Below are 17,754 nucleotides of genomic sequence, written 5' to 3'. Positions count from 1 at the left end.
ATTTAATGTATCTACTCATTTCTTCTGAGAGCAAAACCCTCTATTACTACTTCTAGAGACCTAAGCATGATGAGTGTTTTAAACTGAAATGAAGAATCTATTATTCTTTCACCAGTCACATGAATATAAGACAGTTACAGAATCTAAATGGAGATACCTATTTTAAAGTAATAAACTTAATTTCTCTGCTATAATTTATCTTATTTACCACATGACAAGTTTATACAAATAAATAAGGACATGTGAATAGATAATTCTGTAAAGAGGCAATACATATGGCCAATAAAACATTAAACAAAAATGTTTATTCTTTGCCAGGTGCAGTAGCACACCTGTAATCACTACTCGGGAATCTGAGGCAGAGGATTGCAAGTTTGAGGCCAGTTCAGCATCTTAGGGAGACCCTGTCTCAAAATTTGAAAATTTGAAAAAGGGCTGGGACATAGCTCAGTGTTAAAGTGCCCCCGGCTTTGCATATACAAACAAGCAAGGCAAACACTCTATCATTAAACTTGGCGATCCTCTTGCCTCAGCCTTCTGGAGTAGCTGGAATTACAGGTATGTGCTACCATGCTTGTTTTGAAGAAATTTTTTTTTGTCACACTCCAAGTTGTAACATGTGGAGAGTTGCTACTAGCAATTCATAACTTGTATAGTCCAGAGATGCTGCAAAACATCCTGTAAAGCAAAGTTATTCCCTGACAACAAAAAATTCTGTTGCCCAAAGTCAATAGTGCCGAGGTTAAAGATCTTGCTCTAATAAAACATAAAAGACTACTCTTGGATTTTGTCAAGTGCTTATTGTTTCATCGAATTTTGTTGCATGTTCCCAGTTTCATTGTGGTGCCAAGTGAGCATGTTAAACAGGACTTCAATACTTAATTATCAGTTCATTTATGAATGTGTATGATTTCCCCCTCCTTAGGACCTGTTACTATGACTAGTGTCCACCCCCCAATACGTTCACCTAGTGCCTCCAGCGTTGGGAGCCGAGGAAGGTAAATAAACTTAATCATATTCTCTAGTGCAGTTGTCCCTCAGTATCCATGATAAATTGTTTCCAGGATCCTCCTGAGGATACTAAAATCTGCAGATACTCAAGTCTCTTATATAAAATGGCATAGTATTTGCATATAAACTACATGTATCCTCCTGTGTACTTTATCATTAGATTATCATTAGATTACTTATAATACCTAATACAAATAGTTGTTGCACTGTATTGTTTAGGGAATTATGACCAAAAAGAAAGTCTATACATGTTCATTATAGGTGCAGTTTATTTCTTCAAAATATTTCCCATCCACATGTTGGTTGAATCCATGGATGTGGAACCCACGGATATGGAGGGCAACTATACATAAAATCTGTAATCAGATTTCTTTTGCCAGTGTCAGTATGTTTTAGTACTCACTGCATTTTGAACAGCTTTTTTATCTTTAATTAAAATTTTAATATTAATAAAGGATTAAGTACACCTTTGTTTCATATTTAAGTACACCTTTATGTTTATATTAACAATAAGAAAATATATAAGATATTATCATAATAACAAGGAAAATTGGTATGACAGCACCACATAAAATTTTATGTAAAAGAAATAATAATTTCATACTAATTTCAGTGTTCTCTGACTTTTCTAGTGATTAAACATTAATTCTGCTATTTTACCCATGGAAAATAAATTGTTAATATATTTTATACTCTTCCCCTCTTTATGTTTAAAAATTGGTCCTAGTGAACCCAGTTTTTAACTTTCTTAAATGAAAGACACATTCATGAGAACATTGTGGCTATCTGTACAAGGTTTTTGTTCAATTAACTTCTTTAAGTAGGAGAACACCAACAAATGATTTCTTGTCTTCACGCTTTGACAACAAATTCTTAATGAGAGCCTCAAGTTCTCATTATCATTGACTAGAAAGGGAACTAAGAAAACCCACAAAATGATACTACTTCAAAGATACCAAATCTTGTTGCCCATTTATAGACCCTCAGAATTTTTAAGCCATATTCTATTTGTCCTTCCATATATGAAATGTAACTATTTGGATAAGTCAATATGTAAAGCATTTTTATCATAAATGAAATGTGTTTATATAGCAATTACATTTCAGTTATGCATCATTTATTACTGATATAAAGTACTTTTTGTTGTGAAAATACAGCATTTTTCCAGAGTGCTATTTTTGTAGTGTAGTTGATGTGATATTTTTTAGTATATTTTTTTTTTAATTTTTTTTTCTCTCCCCCTTTTATACTTTATAGCTCTGGCTCTTCCAGCAAACCAGCAGGAGCTGATTCTACACACAAAGTCCCAGTGGTCATGTTGGAGCCAATCCGAATAAAACAAGAAAACAGTGGACCACCCGAAAATTATGATTTCCCTGTTGTTATAGTTAAACAAGAATCAGATGAAGAATCTAGGCCTCAAAATGTAATTACATCAGTGCTTGCAATACTACTCATACTTGCGGGGTAAAAAGGAAAAAAAAAAAAAAGCATAGTCTTTAGTATAGTAGCTCCTGCAGAACAGTCTATAGCAAAAGGACTGAAGACTCCACAGGGGTGTATCTAAAGGGAGAAAAATGCTTGAAGTGTATTAAAGCATCTACCCTACAGAGATTGGCATAGAGATGGGTGCCTAGAAAAATAGCAAATGAAAAAAAAAAAAAAGTAATAACCAACTCCTAGTAAAAACAAAAAGTATAAGAGAATATAGTCATTTTGTGGTTCCCCAGGACAATATTTACTTAATCACAATGACGAAACAAACACCTGAATATAATCTATAATATAGATTATATCATACTAAAAACTGATATAATCAAATATAATCTGAATACACATTTAGCAAAAATTCTGAATCTCAGAATATTTAGCCAATTATGATAGATCATTTGGAGTAGATGCTAGCTATAAACATTTATACTGGCTTCTACCAACTGAAAAAGCAATGAAGCAATGCTTAGTAAAAACTGTTAAGAGGCACAGTGGCACCCTATAATCTGGTGAAACCCTGTCTCAAAATGTTGAGGGGGAAGGGCTGGTGTTGTAGCTCAGTTATAAAGCTCCTCTGGGTTCAATTCCCAGTATTACCAAAAAAAAAAAAAATTTGAAATGCAAGAAATTGTCATAGAAGCATTTTATTTAGAAATGTGGTAGGCTGGGTACAGTAGTGTGTGCCTAGACAGAGGCAGGAGAAATGGAAGTTCAAGGCCAACCTGGGCAAATAACAAGACCCTATCTCAAAAACCAACAACAAAATTAAATAACTAATGTAAATTCAGGGGGGAAAAAAAAGATAAATTTGAAAATTGTTGCCTCCAAGGAATGAGTTCTGTTAACTATATATACATTTATTACTTTGAAATTTTAGAAAAACATTTAAATGAGAGAACATTGATCAGAAATCTGCACTATCCTAGGATCCAACACAAAATTCAGAATTGTCTTAGAGGTATAATTTTTGTGTCTTAGGTCTAATTTGAATTAACAGCTCTAAAAAGTTACATTATATTTACAGTTCATGTGGTTCTTTCACAGTACTCACCTAGTCTCTAATTTCTTTAGCCATCAGCAGACTGTGTTATCCACTTCCCTTATGCCCATTATCCACTCATTAGAGACTAATACAGTTAGTGGTAAACATGTCCTATTCTCACAGGTACTCACCAGGTGCCCATGAAAGTGGTCTATAGTCCAAAACTGAAGTAGTGCTAATACAAAAAACACTTTGAAAAAACATTCATGTGTGTGTGTGTGTATATATATTTACACATACATATATGTGGTAAAAAAAATCATATATACATATATAATGCAAAAATACCATTTTCAAAATAAAATACATTTGTGTGTATATATATGTGTATACATGCATATGTGTATATTTTTTTTCTGTATTCTCTCATTGCAGACGAACTATCCAAGAAGCATACTTACTTCCCTACTCTTAAATAGCAGTCAGAACTCTGCTTCTGAGGAAACTGTGTTAAGATCCGATGCCCCTGATAGCACAGGAGATCAGCCTGGACTCCACCAGGAAAGTTCCTCAAATGGAAAGTCCGAGTGGTCAGATGCCTCCCAGAAGTCGCCTCTTCATGTTGGAGAGACGAGGAAGGAGGATGACCCCAATGAGGACTGGTGTGCAGTTTGTCAAAACGGAGGGGAACTTCTGTGTTGTGAGAAGTGTCCCAAAGTCTTCCATCTTTCTTGTCATGTGCCCACATTGACAAACTTTCCAAGGTAAGAAAGTACTCCCTTTTCATTCTTTCACTATAAATAAAAGCAACAGGGCTGGGGTGGGCTCAGTGGTAGAGTGCTTGGTTAGCATGCTTGAAGTCCTAGTTTCAATCCCTAGCACTTCAAAATAATAAAATAATAACAGTGATCAACTTTTAATGATTATTATAACATAAAACCTTTGTGTAAAAACTTAAATGAAATTTCACTTGTCACAAATGTCCTCAAAATCTCTAACAGTAATCTCAGGTTTCCCATACCATGTCTCCTATGCCCTGTGCTTCTCTCAAAAACTAGTCCATTATAAGGAAAAATATTAACAGTCCTTTCAAACTGCCAGTTGCAACAATAATACCAAGAGTTTTTCTTTTCTAATTAGTTATATGTGACAGCAGAATGCATTTCGATCATTGTACACAAATGGAGGACAATTTTATACGGTGTAGAGTCACACCATTTGTGCAATCATACATGAACCTAGAGTAATGATGCCCATCTCATTCCACCATCTTTCCTACCACCAAGTCCCTTCCTGCCCTTGCCCAATCCAAAATTCCTTCATTCTTCCAAGGGTTTTTCTTTTATCCTGAATCCTCTGAGTAAAAATGCTAATTACACCTCATATCAGCCCTATTTTTATCTTTATTTACTTTAGATTTTTTTAAAAAATTTATTTACTTTTATTTACTTTTTTAAATTTTTATTTACTTTAGATTTTTTTTTTTTTGGCATGTATGAATTTCATGCCTCTTTAACTACACTTTAACTAGACTTAGGCCATGGCATTACATTTCTGCTGTTTTCTCTTTCCACATCGTGCTTTGTACCTAGTAAGTATGGGGTAAATCTTAGTGATTAAAATTTATGTCAAATCTGTCATAGATGGCATGTAAGATGAGGTGGGAAAGGGAAACATGATGCAATAGAAACTCAAAAGTCCTTTACCCAACAGTGGAGAGTGGATTTGTACTTTCTGCCGAGACTTATCTAAGCCAGAAGTTGAATATGATTGTGATGCTCCCAGTCACAACTCAGAAAAAAGGAAAACCGAAGGCCTTGTTAAATTAACACCAATAGATAAAAGGGTAAGTCTTTGAGCATCTCAACCTTAGAGTAATAGACAACTTTTTGTTAGTGCATTAAATTTTAAACTGATTTCTTTTTTTCTGTAGGAATTTTTTTTAACAAAAGGATTAGGAATCTTAAATATTTAAAGGCAGACTAACACACACACATACACAACATAGAAGCTTACAATAGTGTCTCTGAACAAGATAAATGTCTTCTCTTTTATAGATCTTGGGCCTTTAAATCTAGTCTACTTTGAGTAAATATTTTGTTTCATTTCTACCATAGATAAGTCTTCTTCCTCAGAATTTGTTGAGAATTGGCACTGAGATGGGCTTTTCTATTCTTAGAAATTATTCTATTCTTTCACCAAGTGGGTTCTATATTTTGTATCAAAGCCAGCTTATATATTTATCTGTAATTAATATTTAAAGCTACTAGGTTAGGCTAAGAATGTCCTTTGCTAAATTATGAAGTAGAAAACAGTATGGAAATTGACCTGCACGAGTGTTCACAACACTAATGTTTACTAGGATAAACTCATAAGCAGAGAAGTGGCAGAGCCTGCATTGGGACCATCTGCTTTCAAGGGGCCTTAAGAATGGACACACAAGCAGGGCACAGTGGTGTAAGCCTATAATCCCAGCGACTCTGGAGACTGAGGCAGGAGGATCACGAGTTCAAAGCCAGCCTCAGCAAAACTGAGGTGCTAAGCAAGTCAGATCCTGTCTCAAAACAAAAAAAAACAAAATAGGGCTGGGGATGTGGCTCAGTGGTCAAGTACCCCTGAGTTCAATCTCCAGTACCCCACCCCACCCCCCGCCAAAAAAGAATGGACACATAAAAGAAAAAGCTGCACCTTTGGATCTCTTAATAGCCATATGGTCTTCCTTTATTGATTGCTAATTCACAGTACCCAAACTGGATTAGTGGAATTCATTGTAAAGAACTTCAAATGGGTTTCTAGTGCTACTATTTTTGTTCACTTAATTACAGTGAACAAAATATCTCAAACACCAGGTATATCCCAAATTATCAAACACTACAGTTACTAATTGGGAAAGAAAGCAAGATTTCAGTATTCAGTGTTTTTCCTGTATTCATCAGGTTTTAATTGTTAATCTGGTACTTGGTGACCTATGAAATGCTTAAGGAAAATAAGCTGTGACTATTGTTGTGTTATATTTTTGTTTATTTTTGCTTAGAAGTGTGAACGCCTCCTTTTATTTCTTTACTGTCATGAAATGAGCCTGGCTTTTCAAGACCCTGTTCCTCTAACTGTAAGTATTAATATTATCTTGTACATATTTATACAATAGGATGATTTTTTAAATTTTATTCATGAAAATGTACTTTCTGTGCTATTTTTCAATAGTTTCTTACATCTAATCCAAGTTTTAAAATTTTTATACATATGGAATGCTTTGATCCTAAATAGATACATTTTAAGTATCATTTCTCAAGTTCTTTCTTCTCATCTCACCTAGTTTACCTACTATTTGCAGATGATTTCTGTTTGTATCTCAGAAGGTTTAGGCATATGTTCTAAACTGTTGGGGATAAAACTTCACATTTAGGTTAAGACCCCCCCACATTTTCTATACTTATTTTGATTTATAGGTCTATACTTAAGTAATAAGTGAACTTTTAACCAACACATTTTTTTAAAAAAGGAGGGGATATGTATGTATATTAATCATTGGCTTCAACTAGGTTCATATTGAAAGTTTGGTATGACTTTGTTGCATTCTTTTAGAGTGCTGGAAAAGGTTCACTACCCAAAATATATTCTATGATATCTGAAGTTTCTTTTAAACATAATAAATTTGTTTTTAAAATTTAGAAAATTGAAAAAATTAATGCAAAGAAAACTAGTTTAGTGAATATCATCTCTTTTCTTGAGAACGACTTTTGAGAACTTAAGATAGAAAAAGGAAATAAATACTTCAGGAGTATGGGTTTTTTTGTACCCAAAAAAGGCTTGTAATGCCAGTACAGATTTAAAATTTTTGACACCAGATTGGTGCTTTTTATGATCTTGGCTTACAGCTGCAACAGTAAAATACCCTCCTTTTTCTTGAGATCGATAGATAGACAGACAGATAATCATATCAGTCCTATGAGGTTGCTAGGAATATCCATATTTGGAATATGAAGAATTGAGGTTTCTTTGAGGTCAAGTAACTTATGCAGGATCATACCACTAAGCCACAAGCTGGGGATTAAACCCTTCATTACCACTTGCTATAATGATATGCAGTAAAATCATGCCATTCAGCTAGTAATTCTCTACTAATTGTTATTTCCTTAATAAAAAAGAGAATAGAGAAGAGAAGGTTCAAGAGGGAATATGTGAAAATAGTTTTTCATAAAAATATTGGTTAAATTTTTTGGAAAAAGTGACAGAACATTTCCTAATGTGTAGAATGCAGTAGTGTATTACTGTGTAGGTTTTCTTACCAGTGACAAAATGTTATAGAGAAGAGCAATGAAAACAATCTCAATTTTATATCCCTTCTTATACAGTGTATTTAGGACCAGGTAGAAGTCAGTTATTATATTATAACATCTCATTTATTTTGAAGGTGCCTGATTATTACAAAATAATTAAAAATCCAATGGACTTATCAACTATCAAGAAAAGACTACAAGAAGATTATTTCATGTACACAAAACCTGAAGATTTTGTAGCTGATTTTAGACTGATCTTTCAAAATTGTGCTGAATTCAATGAGGTGAGGTGGGGAGAGGAAATAGCAATGTATGGAAGTCATCTTAGCCCAGACCCCTTCTAAATGTATATAGAGACCAAAATGTGTGCACTGGAATAAATTTTGAAGTTGCAGGTCTATTAAGATATGTTAGAAAGATTGTCCAAATTTATATTCAAAGGTTTATTGCATGGTGAGTAGATGCAAATTAGAGCTGATAACTTGAAGACAATTTAAAAATATTCTTTTTTTCTTGGAATATTATACTTCTAGACTTTAGTCTTTTTGATGTTTATCTTGAAATATTAAGGATATGTCCAAAAAGTTCTTGTTTAAATTTTTCTGGTCTCAGTTCATTTGAAACCTGTGGCCTTTTGTTACTCATTCTATAGTACCACATTTCTCTTTAACTTGTTCTAAAAATACCTGTTTTGTGATCCTATGCTTATGGCATCTCACTGATCTGTCTTCAGTAATCCAGTCCTTCCATTACTACCTCCATTTTGGACAATTCAGATAAGTCAGTCTTTTATTTAGTTTTCAGCCAACATCCAGACTTTTTCCAGCCCCCCAACTCCTACCTATTTTGTTAATGGCTGTACATAAAATTTTCCAAAACAGTTAATTTATATTCATAATCTCAAGAGTCAAAGGTGAACAGAAAATGTAATGTAAGAAATTACATTTATTGACTATCTAAAAAGTAGGTCTTATTTTTTAATTCATATTTTTATTTTTATCCAACAGCCTGACTCAGAAGTAGCCAATGCTGGCATAAAACTTGAAAGCTATTTTGAAGAACTTCTAAAGAACCTTTATCCAGAAAAAAGGTTTCCTAAGCTAGAATTCAGGAATGAATCAGAAGATAATAAATTTAGTGATGATTCAGATGATGACTTTGTACAGCCCCGGAAGAAACGCCTCAAAAGCATCGAGGAACGCCAGTTGCTTAAATAAACAGCACCATTGGCATATGCTTGTTTTTAGATTTTTTGTTTGTTTTCAAAAAAAAAAAAAAAAATTTTTTTCAGTAATTTAACATCGATACAAAGAAGAGTTTGTGAGCTCTCTGATCTGTTTTAGACGTTTTACTAGACTTTTGATTTCCTTAATAACCCATTTCTTTTAACCTCTTATTAAAAAAGAAGGAAAAAGAAAAGAAGGAAATGAAAGAAAGGAGGGGAGATAGAAAGTATGGTAGAAGAAAAGGAAGAAAGTAAGAAGCATCAACAATAAAATAAAGAGACATTCTTCTCACTCCTTGGATTTTAAAACCACAATCTGGAGCAATAGCTACTATAGAAGGGAAATCGACTTTGTACGAACTCTAAGTTAAAATTTTAATGTGGTTTGAATGTGTGCGTTAATCTGTTTTTAGAAATTAATGCCACTACTCATTGATTATGGCCCAACCATAAGAGCTAGGTTTATTGTACTTAATAGCAATGCTCCCCAAACATGAGTGGCAAGGAGTTCTTTCCCAGGATGCCAACTGGTGCAATGAAAGGGTAGATTAGATGCTATTACAAAGGCACCTAATGGTATATCTTGTAAGATGGCAACTGTATTAAAGAAAAAACAGGAAAACAAATGTTTGGTTTTTGTTTTCGTCTTTATCTTGCCTGTAGAGGTGTTTGGTATAGCAGGTATTCAAGACCATTTATATTTCTAGATCTAGGTTTTCTTTAGCTTTCTCCTCCCCTAAAGGAAGTAAGTGTGCACATGTTTGGTTTCGCTGTGTGTCTATGTGGTTGGTTTGGTTTTTTAAGTGTGTAGATATCCTTTTATAACAATCCTCATTGTTTTCAATATAACTTTTAGTGGAACTATCCAAAATATAAAATATGGCTGGGCACACCATGTTTGATTTGAGGTTTCTTCAACATATGTCCTCTCGGACCCTAAAAATAAGTTCCCCTGAAAGGAACTAGTTGTTATGGTTTTCTTGGGTCTTTATAATGAAAATGTGTTGTAGGATTTGAGAGCAGGTATTTGGAAGAAATTAAAATGAAAAAAAAAAAATTTTTTTTGATGCATCTATTTACTGTTTTTGTTTGTTTGTTTTAAGAATCAGAGCCCCAAATTTTATCCTTGATCTGATTTAATAAGAATTTCTTTTTCATTCAGATCAAGACACAAAAGATCTATCTTCTGAGGAGAGGCATGTTGTTAACAGGCCAGCCCAGCTAGTTTAACATCCATTTATTCATCACATGTTCAGTGTTTTTTTAGAGCCAGATAAACTGTCAAAGAATCTAATCCAGCATTTGACTAAATACTTACACATGAATATTTTTAGTTTGCCAAAGTAAACCTTTATAAATAAGACACTACAATTAACATCTGGAGGAAATGTTTCTTTTTTAGGAGGACAGAAAAACTTGAATTCTCTGGTTATATTGCCTCCCATGAATTAAGCATAGAGCATTTGGTTTTATCCACATGACATTACTTTCTGAAATGGACAATTTGAAAATATTCTGTGGATAATTCATTGGTTTTCAGGTATTGCTAAAAGACAAAATATAAGGAGAAAATAGCTATTAGCAATAGTTTCCCATTTTCTACATATAGACTTAGGTCTTATCCATAATATATCAATAATGTATTGTTAAAAAGTTTTAATCATTTTTCCAAATATGTGCTATATGGTGATGTTTGTTATTGTGTTGTTTTGAATATGCATTTGACATTTGTTCTCCTAAGAGTATCTGAACAAATTTTGATAATACATAGACTTTTTTGTCTGTTTTTACTCCAGTATTTTTAGCCCAGCAACTGTAGAGTTTTTTGCTAACATGTTTATTATTGGTATCTTAGAACACTGCTCTTCTGGTAGTTTGTTCTCCCACACTTGTCTTACATGTCTCCTTAGTTAAAACAGAGCAATACAGGTAAATTGTTTCACGAATTATCACTAAGAGAGGTAGGGCTTAAGAGAGAAAAAATATAATTCCCTAAATTTATCTGAGCCAGAATTTCTACTAATGTAACCCAGACTGTCATAATATTCAGTGCCATATGAACCTTTTAAAACAGTATTTCTTTTTCACTGTTACCATCTTTTGCTGAATGAAAAGCAGATGAGAACCATCTTTCCTGTAATCATACATAATAATATAAATTATATTAAAAGCAAATGTCTTGGTTTCTCTCTAATAGCCCTTTTGAAGTGGTCTCTTAAGTCCTGTGACCTTATTTAACAAGTGTCTATGTTAAATAAGGTGAATCCCAACTAAAAAGTTCTTAAATTCTATTCGAATAGAAGCTAGAAAATAGAAGCCTCAGTCTACCCCACATTCATTCTGAAAGCACTCCCTCCCCCGAAAATGTTCAGTGTTAAACTTATGTATTCCGGTGTGTACATATTACCAAAAACTCTGGGACACTTCCCTCTGGATTTAAACTGAGAGCCCAGTAGCCTAGCTGCAGAACACCCATTGCTGAATATGATTAGGTTAATCCACAGTTATGAATGAACAGACCATGTTGGAACTGGGACTTTAAGAGTTCTAACTCAGTTGCTTTCCCAGGTGCTAAGCTCTCATCTTTCTGGCTATAAGGAAACCCAAGGACACAGTTGTTACTTACATAGCAATGACAGGCATATAAAGGACTGAGATAAACCATATTAAAGGCAGAATATCTTTCCATCAGCATCTGGCAGTGCAAGCCTTTTGTCCTTTTAATCAACAAGCTCTGCTTTTCTGAACAGGGCATAGAAAAGTGGAACATGTTGGAAGAAAAGGAACTGCCCTCTTCCCATGGTAGTACTTTGTTTTCCAAGCTAAAGAATAGACTCTCTGTTTTACTACCACACAAAATAGCATATAGCTTAGGAAAGTTTTCAAAAAAGTTAGCTCCACTATCAAAAGGGTAAGTATAGCCAACTGCTCTGTTTATGAATTTGCATTTCTAAGTACTCTGCTTAAACTTCTAAATTTGACCTAACTTTGTCAGATAATTTGAAAGGAGGAAACTCCGGCTGTTGAGACCTGATCCAAATTGATGGGAAGCCCAAAAGTAAGTTGCTGCATGTGAATGAAAGGTTTTTTGGTTTAATTGAAGATATACTCAATTTCTATTTATCCATATTATGAATGAGAGAAATCAAATTATCTGGCCAGTAAAATTATGGACATGACCTTGAGTTCAACCATATGATTTCTTATCAAGCTCCTCCTCTCAAATAAGCATGTCATAATCCACATGTAGGTAATTCATGTTCCTGAGAATTAGCCAATGCTATCACAGACTTCTCCATAAAGGTTTTTGCTTATTGTGAAGGACATTTGAGGAAGCAGTCTTAGGATTTGGGTTCTGGTTTTTAATTGGAGGGGAAAGGGGGGAACCAGGTGCTTTGATCTTACTATAAAAATTGACAGATGGATTTTTTACAGTGACTGTTACAACAGTTAGGGATTGAATCTAGGGGTGTTCCATCACTGAACTACATCCTCAGCCCTTTTATTTTTTGACACAGGGTCTCACTAAGTTGCCAAGGCCGAATCTGAACTTGTCCTGCCTTTTGATATCCATGGCTGGGCCTAGTGGCACACACCTTTAATCCCAGTGACTCTGAAAGCTAAGGCAGGAGGATTAGATCACAAGTTGGAGTCCAGCACCAGTAACTAAAAGAAACCCTGTCTCAAAATAATTTTTTAAAGGGCCTTGCTGGGTTCAATCCAGCAAGGCTGTATCACTGAATTATACCCGGAAGGGAAAGGGGAAAAAAGCTATGACTTGGTTTTGAAATAATAATGTTTCCTTAAGGAGTTACAATTAACTATGACTAGGGGATATTTGGCATATGAATTCCTATTTTTCAGATGTTTGTCTGCTATGATAAAGCTCCCTAGTGTTTCCAGGCCTGTGACTTATAGATTGGCTTTGATATATATGTTTATTGGTCTCCACCTACTTACCTGCACATGGCCAACTAGTGACATACCATTACTTTGGTGGGAACAACCTTCTATTTGATTCTAAGGTTTTTTTCTATTTCTGTGGTGTGATGCTGGGGAATCCAACCCAAGGCCTCTTGCATGCTAGGCAAGCATTCTACCAATTAGGCATATCCCCAGTCCTAAAATTAGTTTTTTTAAATCCTAATTTAAAAAAAAAAATCTCAATTTTTGTCAAAAAGTTCTTTCTTGGTAGTCACAAATGAGCACAATTCTATCTTAGCACATTTTCAAATACAGCATGGAAGGAAATCTGTTTTACCATATTCTTCTGTGTCAGGGAACTGAGGAATAGGAACTTCTTGCCCCCGAATCTCATACTGTTAACCCAAGACAACTGAAGTAGAAAATCCAGTCTAGAGTTCTTCCATTGCAAATGATAAAGCTCAATTGTTTGGGGAGGAAGGTCAGAATAAACAGATCAACCAGCAGAGCACACTTCTTGCCCTTGGAATGAGAATATACTGACCTGAGAAGTTTCTTTCCCCAAAGAAAATGAGGGTGTTCCAGGTAACAGACTTTGACAGTGATGCTGGTTATCTTAATTTGATCTTTTTAGGGATTAACTAATGACAGTATGTTTTAAAAGCCCAACATACAAAAGGTCCAAAATAAAGAATTTGGCATTCATATTACAGGAGTTTTTGCCGTTAAAGAGTATGCTTTAAAGAGTTTAAAGGAAGTCAGGTTCTCTTCTCTATATAAAACAGATTCATATTTTTTTATATTTATTTTTTAGTTTTTAGTGGACACATCTTTATTTTTATGTGGTGCTGAGGATCAAACCCAGCGCCCCACACGTGCCAGGCAAGCGCGTACTGCTTGAACCACATCCCCAGCCCAAAAACAGATTCATTTTGGTTTCTATTTATATAAAGCAAAATGATCAAAGTCCTTACAAGTAAAGTTAGTGACTTGAAATTTGTTGACTTCCATTTCTAATGACAACTAATACTAAGCAATTTACAAGATTTAAGGATTTGTTAAATTGGGTATTCAATTAAAATTATGTGAATAGAATTTTCTATATAGGCTAATTTGGTTCTGTCTTAGGAGCCTGGGGCTTAGATAGAGCTAATAACAATTTCCTTAAGCCTAAAGAGCCTCAGAGATACTGAGAGTTCTGAAATCCTTAGGAAGACGCTTGAGCATAAGCTTCGTCATTGCTTGACTGGTTTTCGATCACTGCCATCCTTTGCTTTTAGTTTTAAATTGCTGCTAACTTCAGCTTGGGGATTTTCAGTTAAATTTTTAACTCTACAAGTATAGCCAAGACATGTTTGCAACAAATATATTTCACCTAAAATTCTATAATAGCTAGACCTTAAAATGAGTGGTTGCCTGTTGGCCAAATTCAGCATATACCCTGCTTTCGTTTTTCCACAATCTGAAAGCTAAGAATATTTTAGACTTGTGATAGAGTTCACAGGAACTCACAAAGCCTAAAATATAGATAGCCCACCATAGCATGGATTCTGCATCCAAGAATTCGACTAATTACAGATCAAAAATATTGGAAAAAATCTGTCCTACATGTATGCAGACTTACTAATGCAATATAAATGCTATGCAGGAAATGATAAACTATAGAGATGGTTAAAGCATATGGGAGCACATACATTGGTTATATGCAAATTGCCATTCCAATCAAGGACTCGAATCGAGCATCTGGGGAAGTTTGGCATCTTCAAAGGGTCCAGGAACCCATCCCCCAAGCTTACTAAGGGACAAATCGATGTATTGATTTTAAGCCACTCATGGCTATTGTTCAAATAGGAATTATTTTCATTCTTTAAGGAGAATTGGAAATCTTTCATAAATGTAGTTTGCTAATGCCACAATACTTGCCATTACAGCCAATTTTTTTTTTTCCTATCATGAAATGGGGGTAAGCCAGCCTTGGGTTCCCCAACTTCAGTGGGCTTCTAAAACAAGCCTGAACACTGATAAAATATAAAATGTAAATGTGAAAGACAAGGTGTTCTTTCTGCAGCATGCCTGCCCTAAAAGAATGTGGTGTGCCAAACTGATACCTCCAGTTATCGGGCTTCCCTGAATGCTGAAGTGTAACAGGAGAGAAGCACCGGAGGCAAGCATAGAGTAGGAAGCAAGCAGCCTTATTTAAAGAATAGAATAGACTTCTTCCCTGAGGAAGAAGGGGACCCAAAATCTAGAATCCATGGGATGAGGAAGACCCATTCCTTTTATAGATGTAAAGTTTCTTTGTTCTTTTATGTTGTTCTCCCTTATCTTGTTCACTTCCCTTCATCCTGTATATGTGACTGGGAGATGCAGGTAGGAAAGCCAAGAGGTAGGAAACAGGTGGGCTGAATGGGCCAGGGAGAAGTGATCTGGGCAGGAAGGGGGGCCCAGGTGAATTAATTAGCAGCTCCCTGTCTGCTCAGGGGTTGCTTTATTAACAATTCTTTAGGAAGGCAGTATTGGGCAGGTATTTGGGACACTAACATTTCAATCTCCTACAGCGGAGTCTTCAACCTTTTGGACCCAAACCGGTTTGCTGTTTTTCTCAACTTGGCCCGATTTATGTATCTACACTGACTACCTGTTTTTAATTCTGGCTTCAAAACTATGATGTCTCACATGTATCAGTCTCTCCACAAGCAGGTGAGTGATTGATTATATGTCGGAAAACTGGCTATATACTTTCATTTTTATGATCGTATCATGAGAATCAAAGATTCTCCCCATTAAAATAAATGAGTAGAAATAGGGATGGCATGTAGTAGAAATAGGGAAGCCATTAATTTAAGCATATTTTGTGAATAGACTAGGAAGGCCATAATTGATGCTAATATTAATTTGAACTTCATGACTATTCTAGTGGTTTTGAAAGATTTAATGATATCAGCCCAGTTCTTGTCCTAAGTACAAGATTTTGTCCAACTTTAGCTATAACCAGTATGGGAAAATACCAAATATGTGTTCTAAGATTTTGTATTCTTGATATCAGGGAAGAAAAGACATCTTCCTTTAACCTCTCCCATTCATATACTTTCCAATCTTAGGTATATTTTGTAAAAGTTTTATATATTGTCTCCCAAGGAGGAGATGAGTATACAGTTGCCAGCTGTATTCCCATGGGTGCCTTATGTTCTTAGATACATAATCGGTTTATTATTGACAAGCATACAGAAATCAAACCAAGTTTTTAAGAAATGTGCCACAGATCTGTGAAGATAAAATACACTGTGCTCCTCTGGTAGATGTAGATTTGCAGGTCTCATTTAATTTGCTGGGGGGGAAAAAGATTTAATAGATCAATAATACACTTTAACAGGCATTCTATTCATACTCAACTAACACTGGAAACTAATAATAGAAGTCTCTTTAATACAATTTCTAAGGAATTAAGATCCAGGATTTACCTTTGTGTACCTATAAATGCAATACTAGCTTTATAATTATTTTAGTACAATATAGACATTACTTAGAAAAATTGGGTTGTTTTGTTTACTGGGTTCTTTGTGTGGGTATCACTGGGGAATATACCCAAGGGTACTCTAATGGAGCTATATCCCAAGCCCTTCTTTTCTTTCTGAGACCAAGTTTTGCTTAGTTGTTCAGGTTGATCCCAAACTTGCAGTCCTCCTATCTTGCCTTGTAGCTGGGATTACAGGCATGCACCACTGCACTCATTTTGTGTGTGTGTGGGGGGGGGGGGGGTGTCTTTTTGTTGTTTTTTTTTTTTTTAAGTGGGTTTCTTAGGATAAGCCAAACTAACTAGTTCTTTTAGTTTGGCTTATCCGGGCAATTCCTGGGATGCTATCTGTAAGTGTTGAAAGGAAGTTAAAAAATTTGGCATATTCTTGTAAACATTTCTAGAAACTTTATATGGTAAATGCTCAGAACACTGAGGGGTGTAGGTATGTGTGCACACAGGATTTGCCCACAGATAGGGCTTTGTGCTCAAACATGTATTGAATTGAATTGCCATGTTAAAATTCTAAGAAAATAATATTAAAAAGTTGTAAACAGATGCTAAATTATTTCACCACAGTACTAAAAACAAGTCCAAGTCAACAGAAAATGAACTAGTGTTTTGTAGATGGATATGACTTGAACGGAAAATCCATTAGGCAAAATAAATGGTAAACTAGGTTTCATATTTATATAAAACACTACATGAAAAATTGGAAAGGAATGGAAAAATAGCACAAGATTAGCACCTGTACTTTCTAGCCTCAGTTAAATACTAGTGTGTTCCTTTACACATGTTACTCAACTTCCTTGTTTACTCATTACAAAAAGGATGTGATAATCCTTTTATTTACCATTAAAAGGAGGCATATAAGTCATCTAATTCAGTCTGATTTTGGGCATTCAGTGATGGGTCATCATTCCAAGGAAGGAACCTAAACCCTAAGTTCATGATTATATGATAGGTCACCTAATCAGTGATTAAAAGGCATATTACCTTGAGCTAGGGGGAAGACTTCAAGACTGGTATAAGCCCGTGTTTCTGTATTCAATGGTGCCTTTCTTGGCTCTACTCAGACAGAAGCACTTTTTTTGCACCAAGAATATAAACCTTTTCTACAGCTTAACTCTTTTTTTCCCTCTTCAGAATATTTTGAATAGGACAGGAGAGAGGGAGCAAATCACATTCAGCAGCACGAGCTTCATGCTACAGTCTCAGCAGCTTAGTGTCAACCAGTAACCCCAACTATTCTCCCCCTTCCCCACACACACATAACCTTGCATAACAGGAGCAACAAGCTTTAAGGCAAGAAAACATAAGAACTACC

At 34.9% G+C, this 17,754-nt stretch overlaps 1 protein-coding gene across 3 annotated transcripts in view; it reads left to right on the top strand.

Annotated features, from left to right (window-relative positions):
• The window catches only part of Trim24 (tripartite motif containing 24), a 106,211-nt gene extending 96,596 nt beyond the window's left edge, over positions 1 to 9,615 (top strand). For all 3 annotated transcript variants that reach the window (XM_076832802.2, XM_076832796.2, XM_076832790.2), the window contains 7 exons: positions 926 to 998; positions 2,269 to 2,437; positions 3,920 to 4,248; positions 5,198 to 5,330; positions 6,519 to 6,593; positions 7,899 to 8,048; positions 8,772 to 9,615. In XM_076832802.2, coding sequence (XP_076688917.1) covers positions 926 to 998; positions 2,269 to 2,437; positions 3,920 to 4,248; positions 5,198 to 5,330; positions 6,519 to 6,593; positions 7,899 to 8,048; positions 8,772 to 8,981 — 1,139 coding nt within the window. In that variant the 3' untranslated portion in view covers positions 8,982 to 9,615. The remainder of the gene's footprint in view (positions 1 to 925; positions 999 to 2,268; positions 2,438 to 3,919; positions 4,249 to 5,197; positions 5,331 to 6,518; positions 6,594 to 7,898; positions 8,049 to 8,771) is intronic.
• Positions 9,616 to 17,754: the final 8,139 nt, after the last annotated feature.

The sequence above is a fragment of the Callospermophilus lateralis genome, chromosome 1 (assembly GCF_048772815.1).
Source record: "Callospermophilus lateralis isolate mCalLat2 chromosome 1, mCalLat2.hap1, whole genome shotgun sequence".
Taxonomy (NCBI): Eukaryota; Metazoa; Chordata; class Mammalia; order Rodentia; family Sciuridae; genus Callospermophilus; species Callospermophilus lateralis.
Note: the sequence above shows the minus strand (reverse complement) of the source record. Positions and strands in the feature narration are given on the sequence as shown.